The sequence below is a fragment of the Ochotona curzoniae genome, unplaced genomic scaffold (assembly GCF_017591425.1).
Source record: "Ochotona curzoniae isolate NIBS_2020 unplaced genomic scaffold, NIBS_Ocur_1.0 scaffold_4921, whole genome shotgun sequence".
Lineage (NCBI taxonomy): Eukaryota > Metazoa > Chordata > Mammalia > Lagomorpha > Ochotonidae > Ochotona > Ochotona curzoniae.
In genome coordinates, this window is record NW_024467125.1 from 650,629 (window position 1) to 668,353 (window position 17,725).

Genomic DNA, 17,725 nt, shown 5'->3' on the forward strand with positions numbered 1-17,725 from the left:
ATGCTTATGGAATATAATACTTCGGGTAAGATGTTTAATTTATCTGAGAATGAATTCCTAAGCTGTTAAGTAGGGATGATAGTGCATAACTTCTACGATGAGTGAAAACCAGGGAATCCATGTGTGTAAAGAATATGGTATGTGATAGCATACTCTGTAATGTATAACCTCATCATGTTTACTAATATACAAAATAAAGCTGGAATTTTAAATGGTCAGAGAAATACAAACTGTCTTGTGGTTCCCTGTTAACATGTGCTATGTAGTTCTAATTTTACAATTCCTCTCTTCATCTGTATTTCCATCGCAGTCATTCTTATATTCTACAAATGAATTATTTATGACTCAAGGCAAGAAGTCTGGCAAAGTGAAAAGACAAGTGTTGAGAGATCTGGAGAGAGGTTTCCTGGAGGGATCCTCTATTGGAGTGCCCCAAGTACAGGCGTGGGCAACTCATTTAGTTTCTTGATGTGACCATGTGGAAAGACTGTAAAGGAAACTGTCAGCCTTCCATCATCCTAAACTCCATTCTGCATTGACAAGTGCCAAACTCACCTTTTGTCTTGCTTTGGGAGAAAGTGACATTGCTTTTATTATTCAGGAATGAGGTTGAGAAAGTGTTAAATTTGTTTTCTTAGGAAGCAGCTTAGAAAACAGTCAAAATGACTAGCACAATTTTCTGGTTGCCTCTTCAGTCTGAATCTCTTCTGAGCTGAATCTCAACTTAGAAATAAGACCAGGCTCAGCAAGAAACAGTAGAGATCAAACAGTTGGTTAACGTTACAGATCTGACATCCCTTTTGATCCACCACATATGTAATTCAGAGCCTCCCATGTCTACTACATGCTGGAAAACAGAACTTGAACTGTGGCAATGCAGCAAGGTGGAGGAATCCGCTATGGGGAGAGGGTTTGGGGACAGGTAGGGGTTGGTGGAAATCCCAGTACCTATAAAACTGTGTCACATAATGCAGTGTAATTAATAAAAATAAATCTGTGAAAAAAAGAACCTCTTGTCCAATAATAAAACAAAGCACTTACACTTGCAATGCCTTTTTTTTTTTCCTGAAATCATTGAGTATTGGAATTTCACTCATTTGTGTAACTCTCTTTTCCTTCTGTCTTTCCTCTTCCTAATTTTTGTCAGTTTCATCATAGAACCCAAGGTTAGAAATAGATACAAGAGCCTTCAGATGCATTAATTGAAGTGTATCCAAACCATTTGTGATGTGTTAGATTGTCCTGTCAATGAATGATTTATGGGATGGACCTCATTGCTACACAATGCAAGATGCTCAACTGATGAACAGTGGGTTCTAATTGTTGGAGGCACAGATCCTTGCTTTGTTTTGTGTTCAGTGATCCTTCAACAAATACCTCTTTGAGGATCTACTGTGTCAAGTTCCAAATATGAAAAGAAATATTATTAACCCTTTCCAATATTATTTCATTCAGTATAAGCTCCTTTCAGTTTGTTGCCACAAGCCAAAACACCAGGTGTAGCACGCCAGGCAGGTTTTATTCAAACAGGGTAAATGACCATTGGGACAAGTGCAGAGGCAGAAAGAGGGAACTAAGAAATCTGCCATAGTGGCAGACCTCCAAGGGAAGTAGCTTAGATGGGGAGAGCAAGAAGAAGCATGGCAAGCATGTGGGAATGTGCCATTAGGGCTGAGGGCAGATGTCAGGGGGCCATGAAGGATTGCTACCTAGGGCCGTGAGTAGGCCACAAGGGCTTGGTGGATAGAACTGTTGGGGCCACAGGGAATTGGTAGGTACAATGGTGAGCAAGGACTGAGGGGAGGAACAGCATTGGTTTGACAGATAGGACATTCCAGAATGGTGAGGTTGCAGTGGATTGGTGGGAATAAGGTTATGAAATTATAGTGCATTAGGAGACAACAAAATTTGAACTTGAAGGGCATATGAATTCACTCCCCAAGTGAGCATAACGGCCAATGCTATGCCGATCCGAAGCCAGGATCCAGGAACTACTTCCTGGTATCCCACACGAGTTCAGGGTCCCAAAGCTTTGGGCCGTCCTCAACTGCTTTCCCAGCCCACAAGCAGGGAGCTGGAAGGGAAGTGGAGCTTCCGGGATTAGAACCAGCGCCCATATGGGATCCCAGCGCATTCAAGGTGAGGACTTTAGGCGCTAGGCCATGCCACCAGGCCCAGGGCATATGAATCTTAAGGAAGTTGACATTTAGAGGATGCTGAAATTTAAAAATTGTGTTGATTCCAAAATGGCTGGGTTCTTCAGGGCCAATGTTCACATCACTTTTCTGAAATAAAGTCTTTCAAGGAGTAGATTTTTGTTTTTTAAAGATTTATTTATTTATCGGAAAGTCAGTTATACAGAGAGGAGGAGAGACATAGAGGAAAATCTTCCGTCCGATGATTCACTCCCCAAGTGAGGACAACGGTCAGTGCTATGCCGATCCGAAGCCAGGATCCAGGAACATCTTCCGGGTCTCCCACGTGGGTGCAGGGTCCCAAAGCATTGGGCTGTCCTAGACTGCTTTCCCAGCCCACAAGCAGGGAGCTGGATGGGAAGTGGAGCTTCCGGGATTAGAACCAGCGCCCATATGGGATCCCGGGCGCTCAAGGTGAGGACTTTAGCCCGTAATTTATGCCGCTGGGCCCTCAAGGAGTAGATTTTTATGATGGTGTGCTAAGTGGGTGTACATGATTAATTTAGGAAATAAATTCTTTTTTTCAAGATGCATTGGACCACAGTAGGCCTCAAGCAGGGAACTGAATGGGAAGTAGAGCATCTGGGATTAGAACCAGCGCCCATAGGAAATCCCAGTGTGGGCAAAGTGAGGACTTTAACCACTAGGTTACCATGTCATGCCATTTGCTAATCTTAAGCAATGAAAACCTATTGAAAGGCAGAAACACAAATATTACTTTTATATAAAAAAAGCACTTGGATATAAGTGGTGGTACATTCACATGTCTTATATTTTGAGACAATTCAACAGAGCTAGATTTTATTGGAGCTAGGTGGAAAGTTTTGTTATTAATTGTGGTAAAAGCCTTTTAGCCATTTAAAAGATGTTGCAATAACATATGTATTTTAAAACTTGCTTTAATAGAGGATCAGACTTCTGTCACATGTATCAATGACAAATGTTTAGAAAATGTTGCATATGGTAAAAAACTATAATCAATTATATCACATACATTTTTCCTTTATAATCTTCCTCATCAAGAACACATTTCCATGTTTGTAACTATTTTGCATCTTAATATATTAACTATCAGAATGAATTCATCTCATACATTGAAACAGTTTAAGAGTTGATTAGATTTTAATTCTATACCAGTTTATCCTTGATATAAACGTTGTACTTTTTAGAGAATGCTTTTAGTGTTATATTTAGTTATGCACAAATATTGTTCATAGTGTACAAGAGGCTAGGTATTAAGTTTATATTCAGAAAATATTTATCTCTGAGTCTGGTGTGATGGGCTAGCAGCTAAAATTTTCACTTGAAATGCGCCAGGATGTCATACAGGTTCTAATCCTGGCATCCCTGCTTCCCATCCAGCTCCCTGCTTGTGGACTGGAAAGCAGTGGAGGACAGCAAAAGCCTTGGGTCCCTGCACCTGTGTGGGATACCCAGAAGGAGGCTCTTGTTTCCTGGCTTCAGATCAACTCAGCTCTGGCCATCGCGGTCACTTGGGGAGTGAATCATTGGACAGAAGATCTCACTCTCTGTCTCTCTCTGTATATCTTACTTTCCAATAAAAATGAATTGAAAAAAAAATCTTAAAGTTTAAACTCTGTGGGCCCGGCGCTGTGGCCTAGCAGCTAAAGTGCTCACCTTGAATGCGCTGGGATTCCATATGGGCACCTGTTCTAATCCCGGAAGCTCCACTTCCCTTCTAGCTCCCTGCTTATGGGCTGGGAAAGCAGTTGAGGTCGGGCCAAAGCTTTGGGACCCTGCACCCACATGTGATACCCGGAAGCAGTTCCAGGATCCTGGCTTTGGATCGGCATAGCATTGGCCGTTGCGCTCATTTGGGGAGTGAATCTTCAGACGGAAGATCTTCCTCTCTGTCTCTCCTCCTCTCTGTATATCTGATTTTCCGATAAATAAAGAAACCTAAAAATAAAATTTAAACTCTAAAAATCTTTAGTTGAATATTCATTGCTTTTGGAGGTCTCTGTTATAGCAAGTTACTGAACGAATGTGTAAATATTAATTTTTTAATTATTTTTATCTTATCTCCTACCCGAGTGAGTGCATGATAGGTGGGAAAGAGACAAAGATAAGAGATAGGGAATGGGAGTGTAATGAGGGACAGACCAAGAAAGCAGTGAGTGAGAGCAGAATAAAGGAAAGGTAACTTTATAGTATAGACGTGAGTATTGGGAGTGCAGGGACGCAGGCTTGGCAGATGGAGATGTAAGTGGACAATGGGGATAAGCACCACAGGGCATTGGTGAATAGAGCTGTTGGGTACCATGTCATAAATACAGAGGATTGGCAGAGAATGCAGTTTAAACCTAAAGGGCATGGAGCTTACACTTGTGAGGCCCTAAGGTGTTCAAGACTTAGGAGAGGCAGGTATTTAAGGTGGCACATCTGTCTTAGTGGCCACTATTCCAGCCAGTCCTTACAGTAAAGTAATGAACAGGTAGAGATTTTTCCAAAGCTGTAGAATATCTAAAAATATTGCTTATTGAACAGAGTGAATAATGTTGCTTTACAAGCAGCTGGCTTATGCTGTAGGCACAAGAACTATTGACTTTAATGATCTGGTTTAAATGAGATTTTTAAAATGGGTAAATGCAAGGATGGACATGGGTCCCAGTCATGTGACGTGTTCAAACTGTAGATAACGTACAGTGCCATGAGCAAGATCTGAGATACATAAAAGCAGGCATAGCCAGAGGCACATAGGGCTGGATACAGAAGGAGACAGACGAGACTTATTAGTATAGGTTTCTGAAACACAAGAAAGAATGCAGAGCATGCCAGATAAACTGGCACAGTAGATGGAGTTCTGTGTTCATTTATAATGAGTTCATTTATAGCCTCCAGTGTTTGAGTATACTGAACATCAGCTATTGTGGCAATCCATTAATAGCTACCCAGGAATGGGGCAAGGCCACCCAGTGTCATGCAAAGATCCGTCTCATCTACTTTCTTCCCTTCCTCAACCTCCCCACTCTAATTGGTTGTCCTCATGGGCATACATCCCTCTCAAGTATATAAACATCATCAAAAATAAGATTTATTTATCATTTAATTTATTTTTATTGGAAATTCAGATATACAGAGAGGAGGAAAGACAGAGAGGAAGGTCTATGATCCACTGATTACTCTCCAACTGGCTGCAGTGGCCAGAGTTGAACTGATCTGAAGCCAGGATCCAGGAGCTTCTTTGGGTCTCCCACACAGGTGTAGGTTCCCAAGGTCCTGGGCCATTCTCTACTGCTTTTCCAGGCTGCAAGCAAGGAGCCAGGTGGGAATCAGGGCTGCCAGGACACAAACTAGCACCCATATTTGATCCCGGCATGTGCAAGATGAGGATTTTAGTCACTAGGCTACTGAAATAGGCCAATAAAGTTTACTTATTTCTAAAAAAAGAATGTATGAGTCAGTTTCAAGGATCCAGGCTAGGAGATGTGGCATGTAGGCTCATACCCCAGGAGGCTCACATGAGCAGCATCCGCCATGAAGGTGGGCCCAAGAGCTGAACCATGTGATCTAGGCTCCAAAGGACCCCCTGCCCCTGAGGCCCAAAACCTGGTACCCAGTGTACAAGTAAATTCAAGGACCTAGAACACATGACCTGGCCTCTGCCTGACCCTACACCCATTTTGCTGGAAGGCCCAAGGACCTGGGCTATTCAACCCTGACACCACTGGACCCCCTCCCCCTAGAGCTCACAACCCTGGCACTCACCATGCAGGTGGGTCCAAGATGATCTAGATCTCACCAGACCTCCCCTCCCCAGGACTCATGAACGCAGCATCCACCTGCATGTGGGCTTAAGGAAGGGCTGGGGTAGACTGCCTGGACCCACTAACCTCCTGTCCCTGATTTTCAAGGACCCAGGACCCACTGAGTAGTAAGGCTCAAGCACCTCAACCAGGTTACTTCAATATCACTGGACCAGGTACCCACCACACAGGTGAGCCCAAGGACCCTGGTCATGTGATGCTGGTCCCACCGAAACCCCATTTTCCGGGGCTCACAAACCCAGCATCCAAACACAGATGGGCCCAAGGACCCTGTCAGATCACCACTCCCAAGCCTCACAGTCACTGCCTTTCCACCCCAGACTGGCATGGTTTGCCTCACCTCATCATCAACCAGTGGGTGCTTCAGCCTGGGTCAGTCCAGCCTGCCCACATTTCCAGCTTCTGTTGGTTGGTGCTGGATCTGAGTTGTTGTCCCAGCAATATAATTTAGGCTGGAGCCATGCACGGTCTTTAATATTTTGAGGGTCAGCTTCGTTAGAGGAGAAATGTCAACGAGCCATTCCAATACTTATAAACTTAAATGTTTATTAAACATTAAGCACAAAAGAATGGCAAATAGTAAATGTAAAGAAGCCAGAGCAAAGATTGTCAAGCATACCATACATCACCGGAGTGAAGGGGAGAACTCAGTACATCATCCCTTCTGCATAACAGGAAAATTGTAAAGAATCAAGAGCAAAGATTCCTAGGCATTCTATACATCACTGGAATGAAGGGGGAAACTCAGCACATCATCCCCTTGGACATCACGGGGTTGTTTCAGTCATTCTAGCCTCCTGGGAGAGAGGAGAGACCTCTCCTACTGCATAGTTGAGGGGTTTTTAGGCTAATTCGGACATAGGTGGCTTAATGCCCAAAGTTTACATACCTCAGCGTTTGGTGTGACCTCTCCTGGGTCCAGGCCAAGGACCCGGGTGTCTTATCTATTTCTAAAAACATCCAGACTTTGTTCTCCTGGCACTCACCAGGTGCCTGAAGGAGAAGAAGCCTGCCAGCACATACAGGGCGGATTAAGATCATGTGCGAAGCCTACTACAATCCTTCTAAGAAAAACTCTCCCTTTTACAGTTGGTTGTGGACAGCGCCAGCTCCTCCTGCATGCAGGTTCTCAGATCTGCCAGTGGAGTTCTAGTGGGCTTGGTGCTATAGCCTAGTGGCTAAACCCTTGGATGCACCTGAATCACATGTGGGTACCAATTAATGTTCCAAATGCTCCTCTTCCCATCCAGCTCCCTGTTTGTGGACTGGGAAAGGAGTAGTGAATGGCCAAAGCCTTGGGAACATGCAACTGTGTGAGAGACCAGAAAGAAGCTCCTGGCTACTGGCTTCAGATCGGCTCAGCTCCAGCCATTGCAGCCACTTGAAGAGTGAATGAGCAGGGATCCAGACCTTTCTCTTGGTCTCTGATCTGCAAATCCTTTTTCTCAATATTTTGGATTGTGTGAATACAATAGATTTAGAATGCAGTTTTTCTTAGTATGTTATCCACTACCGAAAGGCAAATGTGCTTCAGATTTTAGCATGAATCAGGTTTCAAGAATTTAAAAATTTAATTTTATTCAAAAGTCAGATATAAAGAGAAAAGGAGAGACACAGGGAAGATCTTCCATCCATTAGTTCACTCCCCAAGTGGCCTCAGTGGTAGGAGCTGAACCCATTTAAAGGCAGGATACAGGAGTTTCTTCTGATTCCCCCATGTAGGTACAGGGTCCTGAGGTTTTAGGCCATCCTGAGGCCACAAGCAGGAAACTGGATGGGACAGGAACTAACTGGACAATAGACAAACCAGCTGCAGTATGGGATCCCAGAGCATGTTAAGGTGAGGACTTTAGCCACTAGACTACCACACCAGTCTCATTTTCAAGTGTTTAAAAATATATAAACCATTTTACTACTTATGATAAACTCCTTAAGTTATACAAATGTCTTTGTGAAGTTCTGTTTAATTGAACTTGAAATTTAATTCCTTATTCTTCACAAGATATATCTGCAAATCAACATAAAATGTGTAGTTTTAGATGCAGTATATTTCTTTTTAAACACATTTATTAATACAATATTTATTTCAAAGGTTGATTGCAGAGAGGAGAGAAATAGTCCATCAGATGGTTGAGGGTTATGCAATGCTTAGTCCAGCAACAGAAATCCATTTAGATATGCCAATACTACATTTAGTATCCCACCCACTGTGTTCCAGGCACAAAGCAGGACACTGTATTGAAAGTGTTGAATAGCTAGTCGGCATAAACAAGGCAGTTGGGTATCAGATGTGATTCATCCCAAGCAGCAGCCCAACCTCCTGTATCATGACATTCAATCCTCTAAGTCTGATTGTTTTCTCTGGCTGTTGCTATAATATAAATATTGACTGAGGTAAAGTAAAAATACATTCCAAATTATGTTGATGTCATATTTATGGATGTCCTGTGGGCTAAGGCAAATAAAATGGCAAAGTGTCACTGAAGATTTAAGAACTTTGAAATATCATTGAAGTCTTAGGAAGCTTCAGTTGGAGCAGTTACTAGAAAGCTGTATAGAATAAATATGTATTATATCAATTTTTCCTATATAAGTGCAGATAAAATTACTCTAATTGAAAAATGTCTGCCTTCAGCAGAGTTTTTAGTACTAACAGCAATAAATGTTCTAATGGAAGTCCTTATATGGAGTCCTGTGCAGCTCATCTGTAGAAATAGATAAATACTTAATACCGCAAATTATTTTTGAGTAGCATAAATTTTAGTGGCAATATTTTTTTATGGTATGTTGTAATTTGAACAATAGTTGTTGAAAAAAATAAGTTAGTGCTTAGCAGTAATATTTTTTATTTTTAAGTATAGCATGTTTGCTTTAACCCTAATAATAACTTGAGTTTAATCACTGCCAATTATTGAACGTGTTTATGCTGTTTCTAGGAAGCGTTTGTGACACTTGTCATCTGTAATGCACTATTCTTGCCCAGGGAAGTTGATTGTCTTTGCTTCTGTAGCCTTTGTGTCTGGTTCCTGTCTGCACATTACTGACTCAATAGGAAATAATAAGGAAACATGGGAAAGCAAAACCAATTCATAACTCCCTCTATCCACCTTTTCTTCCAGGTGTATCTCTAAAACCCACTACATGCTTCCAAGTCTAGAGAACACAACCACACTTTCAGTAAGTTATATGTTTATTTCTCAGCTTGTGTTACATTGTGTTGTAGGAGCTTTATGATGGTTTTCTGAAACTGAAACAAAGAAATAAATATGCAAGAAAGAAGGTAAGATTGGCATAACTTGACATTGGAACACTTAAATCTGATTCAAACTTTCCCTCTAAGTTTTCTGGTGATATAACTAAGACAAATTTATTACATGATTCAAATTGAAACTAAGAATTTGTTAATTTTTGTGAAATATCAAGTTTGAAATGGTGTTTATTGATCTTACAGATGATATAATGAAAATCATTCAGTACCAACCTGAAAATAACCACTCAACCTTTGGAAGTAGTAAGAGTTTCCAAATATAAAAATAGTTATCAAGTTTTCAATTTTGCTTTTTTTGAATTTCTGAAATGGTATGGTGCCTAGTAAAATTTATAGGTTTTTATTTATTTTAAAAACTGATTTAAAACATGTCTGCTATCTGCTGTTTCATTTTCCAAATGATCACAATAATCAGGGCTGGATTGTGTCAAAGAGAAGAACCAGGAGGTCCAACTGTGTCTGCTAGATGAATCTTTCACCCCAATGCTTGAGCCCTCTTCTACTGGTTCCTCTGCAAAATCTAGCTTAAAGCTAGATTGGAAATGGGGAAGGTGGTAGTTTAACCTGATATGCCATAATGCCATTTCCTTTTGCAAGGTCTGTCTGTCTTTCTTTCTTTCTTTCTTTCTTTCTTTCTTTCTTTCTTTCTTTCTTTCTTTCTTTCTTTCTTTCTTCCTTCCTTCCTTCCTTCCTTCCTTCCTTCCTTCCTTCCTTCCTTTCTTCCTTCCTTCCTTCCTTCCTTCCTTCCTTTCTTTCTTTCTTTCTTTCTTTCTTTTTCTGTGTTTCTGTCTGTCTTTCTATCATTCAGATTTATTTCTTTGAAAAGCAGAGCTACTAAGAAAGAGAGAGAGGTGGAGAGAGATCTCCCATCTGCTGGTTCACTCCTCAAATAACCAGATTATCCAGAGATGAGCAAGTCTTAAATCATGGGCCAGGAGTTTTGTCCAGGTCTCCAACATGCTTACAGGAACCAAGTGTTTGAGCCATCCTCCACTTCCTTTCTAAGCCTGTTATCAGGGAGTTGGTCAGAAGTGGAGCACCCAGCAAATGAACCAATGCCCATGTGGTATGTCAGTTTCTTTATCTGCTAGAGCAAAAGGCTGACTCCTGCTACATATGCTTTGGTTTTTATTTAAAATGCAGAGTTGCAGAGAAAAGATGAAAGAGAATGAGTGAGCTAGAGATCTCAGTGGGTCATTCTTAAAAAGTTGCCATTAGGAAAATGTAAATCAAAATCACAGTGAAATATCACCCCAACCCTGTCCAAATGATTATTATTATTTGGAAGAAAGGGTAATAAATGTTTGTGAATATGTTGGAGAATGAGAACTTTTATACAATGTTGATGGGGTTATAAATTAGTCACTGTATAAAATTTCTGAAATGGTTATGCTGTATGATTGAGCCATCTATTAGTTGTATGCTCTAAAAGCATGAACATATTGTATAAAAGAGATATCTGTAGCCATCTTGTTTATTGTAGCAGTGTCTATAATACAGAATATATGTGGAATGATCTGAGGTGTCCATCATTAGAGGAAGGAATAAAGGAAATGTGCATATGTACAATAGACTATTATTCAGCCATGAAGACAAAATTTTGTGGATTATGTGAAAATTAGTGTAACTAGAGGGTAAAGGGTTAAGTAAAATATGCTAATCACAGATATATAAATATCAAATATTCTATTACGTAGATTAACTTGAAAAATCAAAAGCAACAAAAACAAAAGGAACAAAACACCTGTGTTTATCAGTATTGGTGCAAATGCAATCTTCTCAAACAAATGGTGAAGCATGATATTAAAATAAACAAATAAATAGCTAGAAAACAAAAGAGATAGCTGGTTAATTGTAAGGGGCTTCCAAAGCACAGAGGCAAGTTGATTCGTAACAGCATGGCATTTGCCTTGTATGTATATTTTCTGTACAATTGACAGCCTATCACTGGCTGAGACTTATAAGTTGTAATTTGTTTCCCTACTAAGTTTGAAGTTCACTGTAATTAAAATTTTAGCTTAATTGAAATGTATTTTCATAAAAAGTAAGACAAATAGAAAGCAGAAAAGATTTTAATATATACATTCTCCAAAGTTAAAAAAAAAATCACATATGTATATACATCCAGAGTAAGGTGTAGGAACTATTCACTCATTTGTGCAAGTTTAATTAAAAAAAATTTTTTCCAATACTTCAGTTTTCAAGCTGAAATAATAAAATTTAATTTTATTAATGTCACTTTATAAGATTTTTTAAATAGCTTGTTTGAGAAACATATCATAAATTATTCAAAATTTTTCTCACTGTCCTATCTAGTATTAAACATGTCTTTGTTATCTAATCTAGCATGTTATTTAGCTCAATGTTCATATTTATATCTACAGATTATACAGTGAACTCATTTTATAATTATTACAGAAAATAATCTAACAGAATTATGAAGGAATTCCATTGTAACTTCAGAATTGCAAATACAATGTAGGACAAGATGTTTTTATTTTGTTTTTACCCTATGTTGCTAAATAGATTATAAATTAATCTGTGTCCTTAGAATATGTAAATTAAATATTCAAAGAACAATGCCTTGTCATCTTTCTATTTAGTTATCTTGAGCTGAAGTTTTAGTCATATCCTTCAGAAGACTGAACATAAGACATCCATGGATCAGATTATGTTCTTAACGTATGATTTTCAACAGAGAACAGACTCACTTCCTAATCTTATACCGTGAGTGATCCAGACAACTTTCCCTTTCAAAACTGAGAAATCAGCAGAGAAGCCCCCAATGTTGCACTCTAATAAGAAGAAATTCTACTGAAAGAGAATATGGGGGAACATGCCAGTTGGAAAACACTCACTATTACAGGCACTGAGTTAATATTTTGCTCAATGTTAAAAGGCTTATTTATCTTAATTTAATTGAAAAGCAGAGTGGCAATAGCAGAAGGATAAACAGAGTGGTATCTTCTACTTACCAGTTTATTCTAACAATGCCTGCAACATTTCTTCAGAATCAGAGTCATTAGAGAAAAGAATCTGCTACAGAATAATAAGGGATACCCTATTGTAGTTTTGAAATTGCAAAAGTAATGCAGAATGAATATTTTTATTTTGGTTTTACTCTATAATGCCATATAGATTATAAATTAAGCTGCATCCATAGATGTTTCAAATCAAACATACGTAGAAGAATGTACTGTTGGTCTTTCTATTTCGTGGTGCAGAACTGAGGAGACATGTGCTGTTGCAGGTGTTGGTGTCATTTGAAGATGTGGCTGTGGACATTACTCAGGAGGAATGGCAGAACATGGACAAATCTCAGAGGACCCTGTATAGGGATGTCATGCTTGAGACCTATAGCAATCTGCTGTCCGTGGGTGAGTGAAATTCTGTCATACCCATGCAGAATACTTTCTGTATGCTTGACAAATTAAAGAAGAGTTTATAAAGTTTAGTACCAAATAGGATTAGTATTTAAGACTATAATACATCTTAATATCTACTCTTCAGATAATGATTCATATTAGCCATTTTGTGACATAGATTCTGGTTCCAATCTTTTCTTCTTTAAGCTCCAAGATAGTAATTTTACAAAGTCTCTATTATTTCCAACTAACAGGGTACTACATAACAAAACCTGATGTGATCTTCAAGTTGGAACAAGAATCAGTACCATGGACAATGGCAAAATCTGTAAACCAGCAGCTTCCAGGTACGTCAGTACATACTGAGCAGAGAGGTTGATACATAGCTCAGTAAATATTCACTGTAATTTGTGCTTATTATTTTTTAATGTTTATTTTCAAAAATAAGCTTATGTCATACATGAGACAAAGGCACTCTACAGTCTCCATGTACATATCTATTCTGACAATGCCTTCAAATGTTAAAATTTGTCAAGCTAAAACCAAAAATGTAGAACTTAATATTGATCTTTGACATGATCCCAGCAGACAAGACAAACTGGAACTGTTATGTGATGTAATACATCCCAAATATTAGTTTGAATTTCTGTACCATATTTTCTTTCCTACCCCCATCAACTTAAAATACAAAATTCCAAGTAATTGAAAATGGAAAAAGAAACTCTATTTATTATATTAATATATTAATTTAAAAAGTGTAATGATCATAAATATGTGCATTGGCCTAATGTTAAAGTCTGCTATATCTAGAATGGCAAGAAACATCATTGTCTCACTTGAGCATTTGAAAATAAATACTTAGATGTGATTCACAGATATGATTACTCCTTTTCCTCATTTCAGATCCTTACAGAAAGAATGAGCTGCTTGGAACTAATCAGGAAAATCAGGAAACCACTTTCAGGCAAGTTGTAATCACAAATGGTGTATAACTTCAAAAAGAGTTGCATTGTCAAAGATTATTTTAAGCTCTGGCCATAATTGAAGCATGATATGAAATGGAAATTCTTTAAAAAAAAAAAAAACTTGAAATCTAATTTATTGTTTAATTTGCAGACAGAGAAGTGTTTTTTTTTTGTTTTTTTTTTTTTTTGCAGAGTTACCAAGTGAATGTAGAAAGCAGAGGGGATAGAAAAGGACCATGTGGGAAAGAGCAGAAGATGGGGTACCTGTTGAATGGAGAGACCGAGATGCCCAATGAAGGGTCTTGGGTTTTTAAGTGTTCCATGCTGCTTCCTTTTCTGAGCAGGAACCTGTAGGAAGACATTTACCATTGGATATCTCTCAATCAGAAAATAGCTCCTACTGTGTAGTTAGTTCCCCTCCTGTTCTATGGTTGTTCAGGTCTCAGATGTGGGAAGCCACATGGGTGATAGAATTGAGACAGGAGACAAAATAAAGGAACTGGTCTTCTCTAACTTCATCTCAGGAGTGTAGAGGTGGTCATCAGAGATCAATATAAGTCATTTCAAATGATCAAACCCAAGCAGAATATCTGTGGGGATGCCATGAGTCTTACCCCTCCTTCACTAAGGATAAACCAACATGAAACAAGAGAAAGGAGTTTGGCACTTGGGTCCCATGCCAGTTGGGCAGCATTCAGAATCCCCCTCGGGAGTTTCAAATCATTCTGAAAAGTAGCCTCTGACAAGGGCTGTCAGTCCTGCACCAGATTTTTTTCAAAGCACATCCAGAGCCTTACTCACAGAGGGGAATTTGAGGTGACAGGAAAAGAGCAAATAGATATTTGGGGTATTAGAGACTTTTTTTTTTTAGATTTATTTATTTTTATTGGAAAGCCAGATATGCAGAGAAAAGGAGAGACATAGAGTAAAATCTTAAGTTCAATGGTTCACTTTCCAAGTGGCCGCTACAGTTGGAGCTGAGCCAATCCGAAGCCAGGAACCAGGAGCTCTTCCGGGTCTCCCATATGGGTGCAGGATCCCAAGGCTTTGGGCTGTCCTCGACTGCTTTCCCAGGGCATAAGTAGGGAGCTGAATGGGAAGTGGGGCAGCCAGGATTAGAACCGGCACCCATATGGGATCCTGGTGTATGCAAGGCGAGGAGCTTAACCACTACGCTATCACGCCAGATTCAAGGAATTAGAGACTCTTAAGTACTAAACAGCCATGTTTCCTATCTTCACCCCCCTTAAAAAAAAAAAAAAAACATCTACAGTTTCATCCAGAGCTAGATGGTGGCCAGCAGATGGGGTTGAGGGGTCCATGTTTATGCCAAGCCATGCGGTATTTTCACAGTTCAGTCCCACTTGAGGGAAAGCATAGCAACACTGTGAATTCTTCTCTGTGCTGAGTCAAGCCACATGACTCTGGTGTAAGAAGCTTTTTTGATGCTCTGTGTTGGGCACCAGAGAAAATGTTACCAGGAAATCTCATAGCTCTTTCCTCAGCTTACTATAGGAACAGAAACTCGGACTCTGTTGCTTACAGAAGTTTTGCTTCCTATGTGACCATGTCAACTTAGAAAGAAGAGAGGAGGTCGAAAGCGTGTCCCAGGCACGATCTCAAAGATGGGGTGGCTCTTGAAACAGGAGAGGAACACACCATATTTTATTTCAAAATGTGTTATTTTTCCTAGGAAGCCTGATGAAATGTCCCTTGGGAAAAATCACGCCTCAAATGCACCCGAGAACAAACTCCGATGTGGGGAAAATCTCAGTCAGCATGACAAGGCATACACTTGCAAGCAGTGTTTTGAACACAATGGAAAAGAAAAAACTTTCAAGAGGAAGACGTTCCTTAAGTGTGAGAAAATTTATATCAAAGACCCATGTAATGACCCTATCATTGTAGGAGAAACAATTCAGGTTAATAAGAAAATGTTCCTTAGCAATCCTTATTTTGGCAAGCATCAACAAACACACTCAGGAAAGAAACTCCATGAACATTTCAAGAGTGAGAAATGTCCTATTTTTAAAAGAGATCTTAAAATAAATCAGATAATCCAAACAGCGAAAAGTCACTATATATGTCTCTACTGCAAAGAGTCTTTTAGCTGTACCTCTTGCTTTACCACCAAACAGAGAAGTGAGATAGAAAATTTCTGTGTATGCAATGAATGTAAAAAAAACATTAACCAGAGGATGGAATTCGCTAAAGATAAGATACTTCCCACTGAGGATAAATCATATGAATGTAATGAACTTGTGAAATCCTTTTGCACTGAATCAGATCTCATTAGACATCAGAGAATTTACTCAGGGGGAAAACCTTATAAATGTAATGAATGTGGAAAAACCTTTTCCAAGACATCAATTCTCATTAAACATCAGAGAATCCACACAGGAGAAAAACCTTTTGATTGTAATGAATGTGGGAAATCTTTTTGTCAAAAGTCATCCCTAATCATACATCAGAGAATTCACACAGGAGAAAAACCTTATAAGTGTAGTGAGTGTGGGAAAGCTTTTAGCCAGCAATCAGGTCTCATTGTACACCAGAGAATTCACACAGGAGAAAAACCTTATAAGTGTAGTGAGTGTGGAAAAGCTTTTTGTTACAAACCATCTCTAAATGCGCATCAAAGTATCCACACAGGGGAAAAAGCTTATGAATGCAGTGAGTGTGGAAAAGCCTTTTGCCAGCAGTCAGGTCTCATTGTACATCAGAGAATTCACACAGGGAAAAAACCGTACAAATGTAGTGACTGTGGAAAAGCGTTTTGCACAAAGTCACACCTAATCACACATCACAGGATCCACACAGGGGAAAAACCTTATACATGTCGTGAGTGTGGGAAAGCCTTTTGTCAAAAGTCACACTTAATTATACACCAGAAAATCCACACAGGGGAAAAAGGTTATGAATGTAATGAGTGTGGAAAAGAGTTTTACCAGAATTCAGGACTCATTAAACATCAGAGAATTCACACAGGGGAAAAACCTTATAATTGTAGCGAATGTGGGAAAGCTTTTTGTCACAAGTCATCTCTAATCATACATCAGAGAACCCACACAGGAGAAAAACCTTATACATGCAGTGAGTGTGGAAAAGGTTTTTGTTGGAGGTCACATTTAGTCATACATCAGAGAATCCACACCGGGGAAAAAACTTATGAATGCCATGAGTGTGGCAAAGCCTTTTGTCGGCAGCCTGGTCTCATTGTACATCAGAGAATTCACACAGGAGAAAAACCTTATAAGTGTAGTGAGTGTGGAAAAGCTTTTTGTTATAAGACATCCCTAAATGTACATCAGAGAACCCACACAGGGGAAAAAGCTTATGAATGTAATGAGTGTGGAAAAGCCTTTAGCCAGCAGTCAGGTCTCATTAGACATCAAAAAATTCACTCAGGGGAAAAATCGTATAAATGTAATGAATGTGGAAAAGTTTATTGCGCACAGTCAGTTCTCATTAGACATCAGAGGAGCCACACTGGGGAAAAACCGTATAAATGTAGTGAGTGTGGAAAAGCTTTCTGTCGAAAGTCATACCTAATCACACATCAGAGAATCCACACAGGAGAAAAACCTTATAAATGTAATGATTGTGGAAAAGCTTTTTGTCAGAAGTCATCCTTAAACATACATCAGAAAATCCACACAGGGAAAAAACCTTATGAATGTCTTGAATGTGGGAAAGCATTTTGCCATGAATCAGACATAATCAATCATCATAGAGTTCACACAAGAGAGAAACTTTTTCAGTATTATGAATATGCAAAATCTTTTTGCTAGCAGAAAGTTATTGCATAAGCAAATCCTAATGCCTGAAAACGTGTTGAAAATTTATACGAAAAACGTTGATTGCAATAGAAAGCAAATACTGACATGCCTTTACAATTCAGTAGTGTATCCAGCAAGAAACAAAAATGGTGCATTAACTAAAAACAATCAGTTTTCTGACATCAATCTTCTGCATATCCTATGAAGCTCAAAACAGAAAAACTAGCTACTATAAACCTACTGTCATAGTCAAATCGTATAAAGTCCAATACAAGCATTAGTAAGATCACGGATAGGAGATATTTTAAGTTGCAGTAGAATGTAGAAAATCTTTGAAAGTGTCAACAAATGTCAAGTCAAACATG

At 39.1% G+C, this 17,725-nt stretch overlaps 1 protein-coding gene across 1 annotated transcript in view; it reads left to right on the forward strand.

Moving 5' to 3' along the window:
* Positions 1 to 17,429, forward strand: part of LOC121149977 (zinc finger protein 2 homolog) — a 48,357-nt gene extending 30,928 nt beyond the window's left edge. The window contains 7 exon segments of the mRNA XM_040970608.1: positions 9,103 to 9,160; positions 12,502 to 12,628; positions 12,871 to 12,963; positions 13,520 to 13,580; positions 15,275 to 16,823; positions 16,825 to 17,025; positions 17,028 to 17,429. Of these exon segments, the coding sequence (XP_040826542.1) occupies positions 9,125 to 9,160; positions 12,502 to 12,628; positions 12,871 to 12,963; positions 13,520 to 13,580; positions 15,275 to 16,823; positions 16,825 to 17,025; positions 17,028 to 17,372 (2,412 nt within the window). The 5' untranslated portion in view covers positions 9,103 to 9,124 and the 3' untranslated portion in view covers positions 17,373 to 17,429.
* The last annotated feature ends 296 nt before the right edge of the window (positions 17,430 to 17,725 follow it).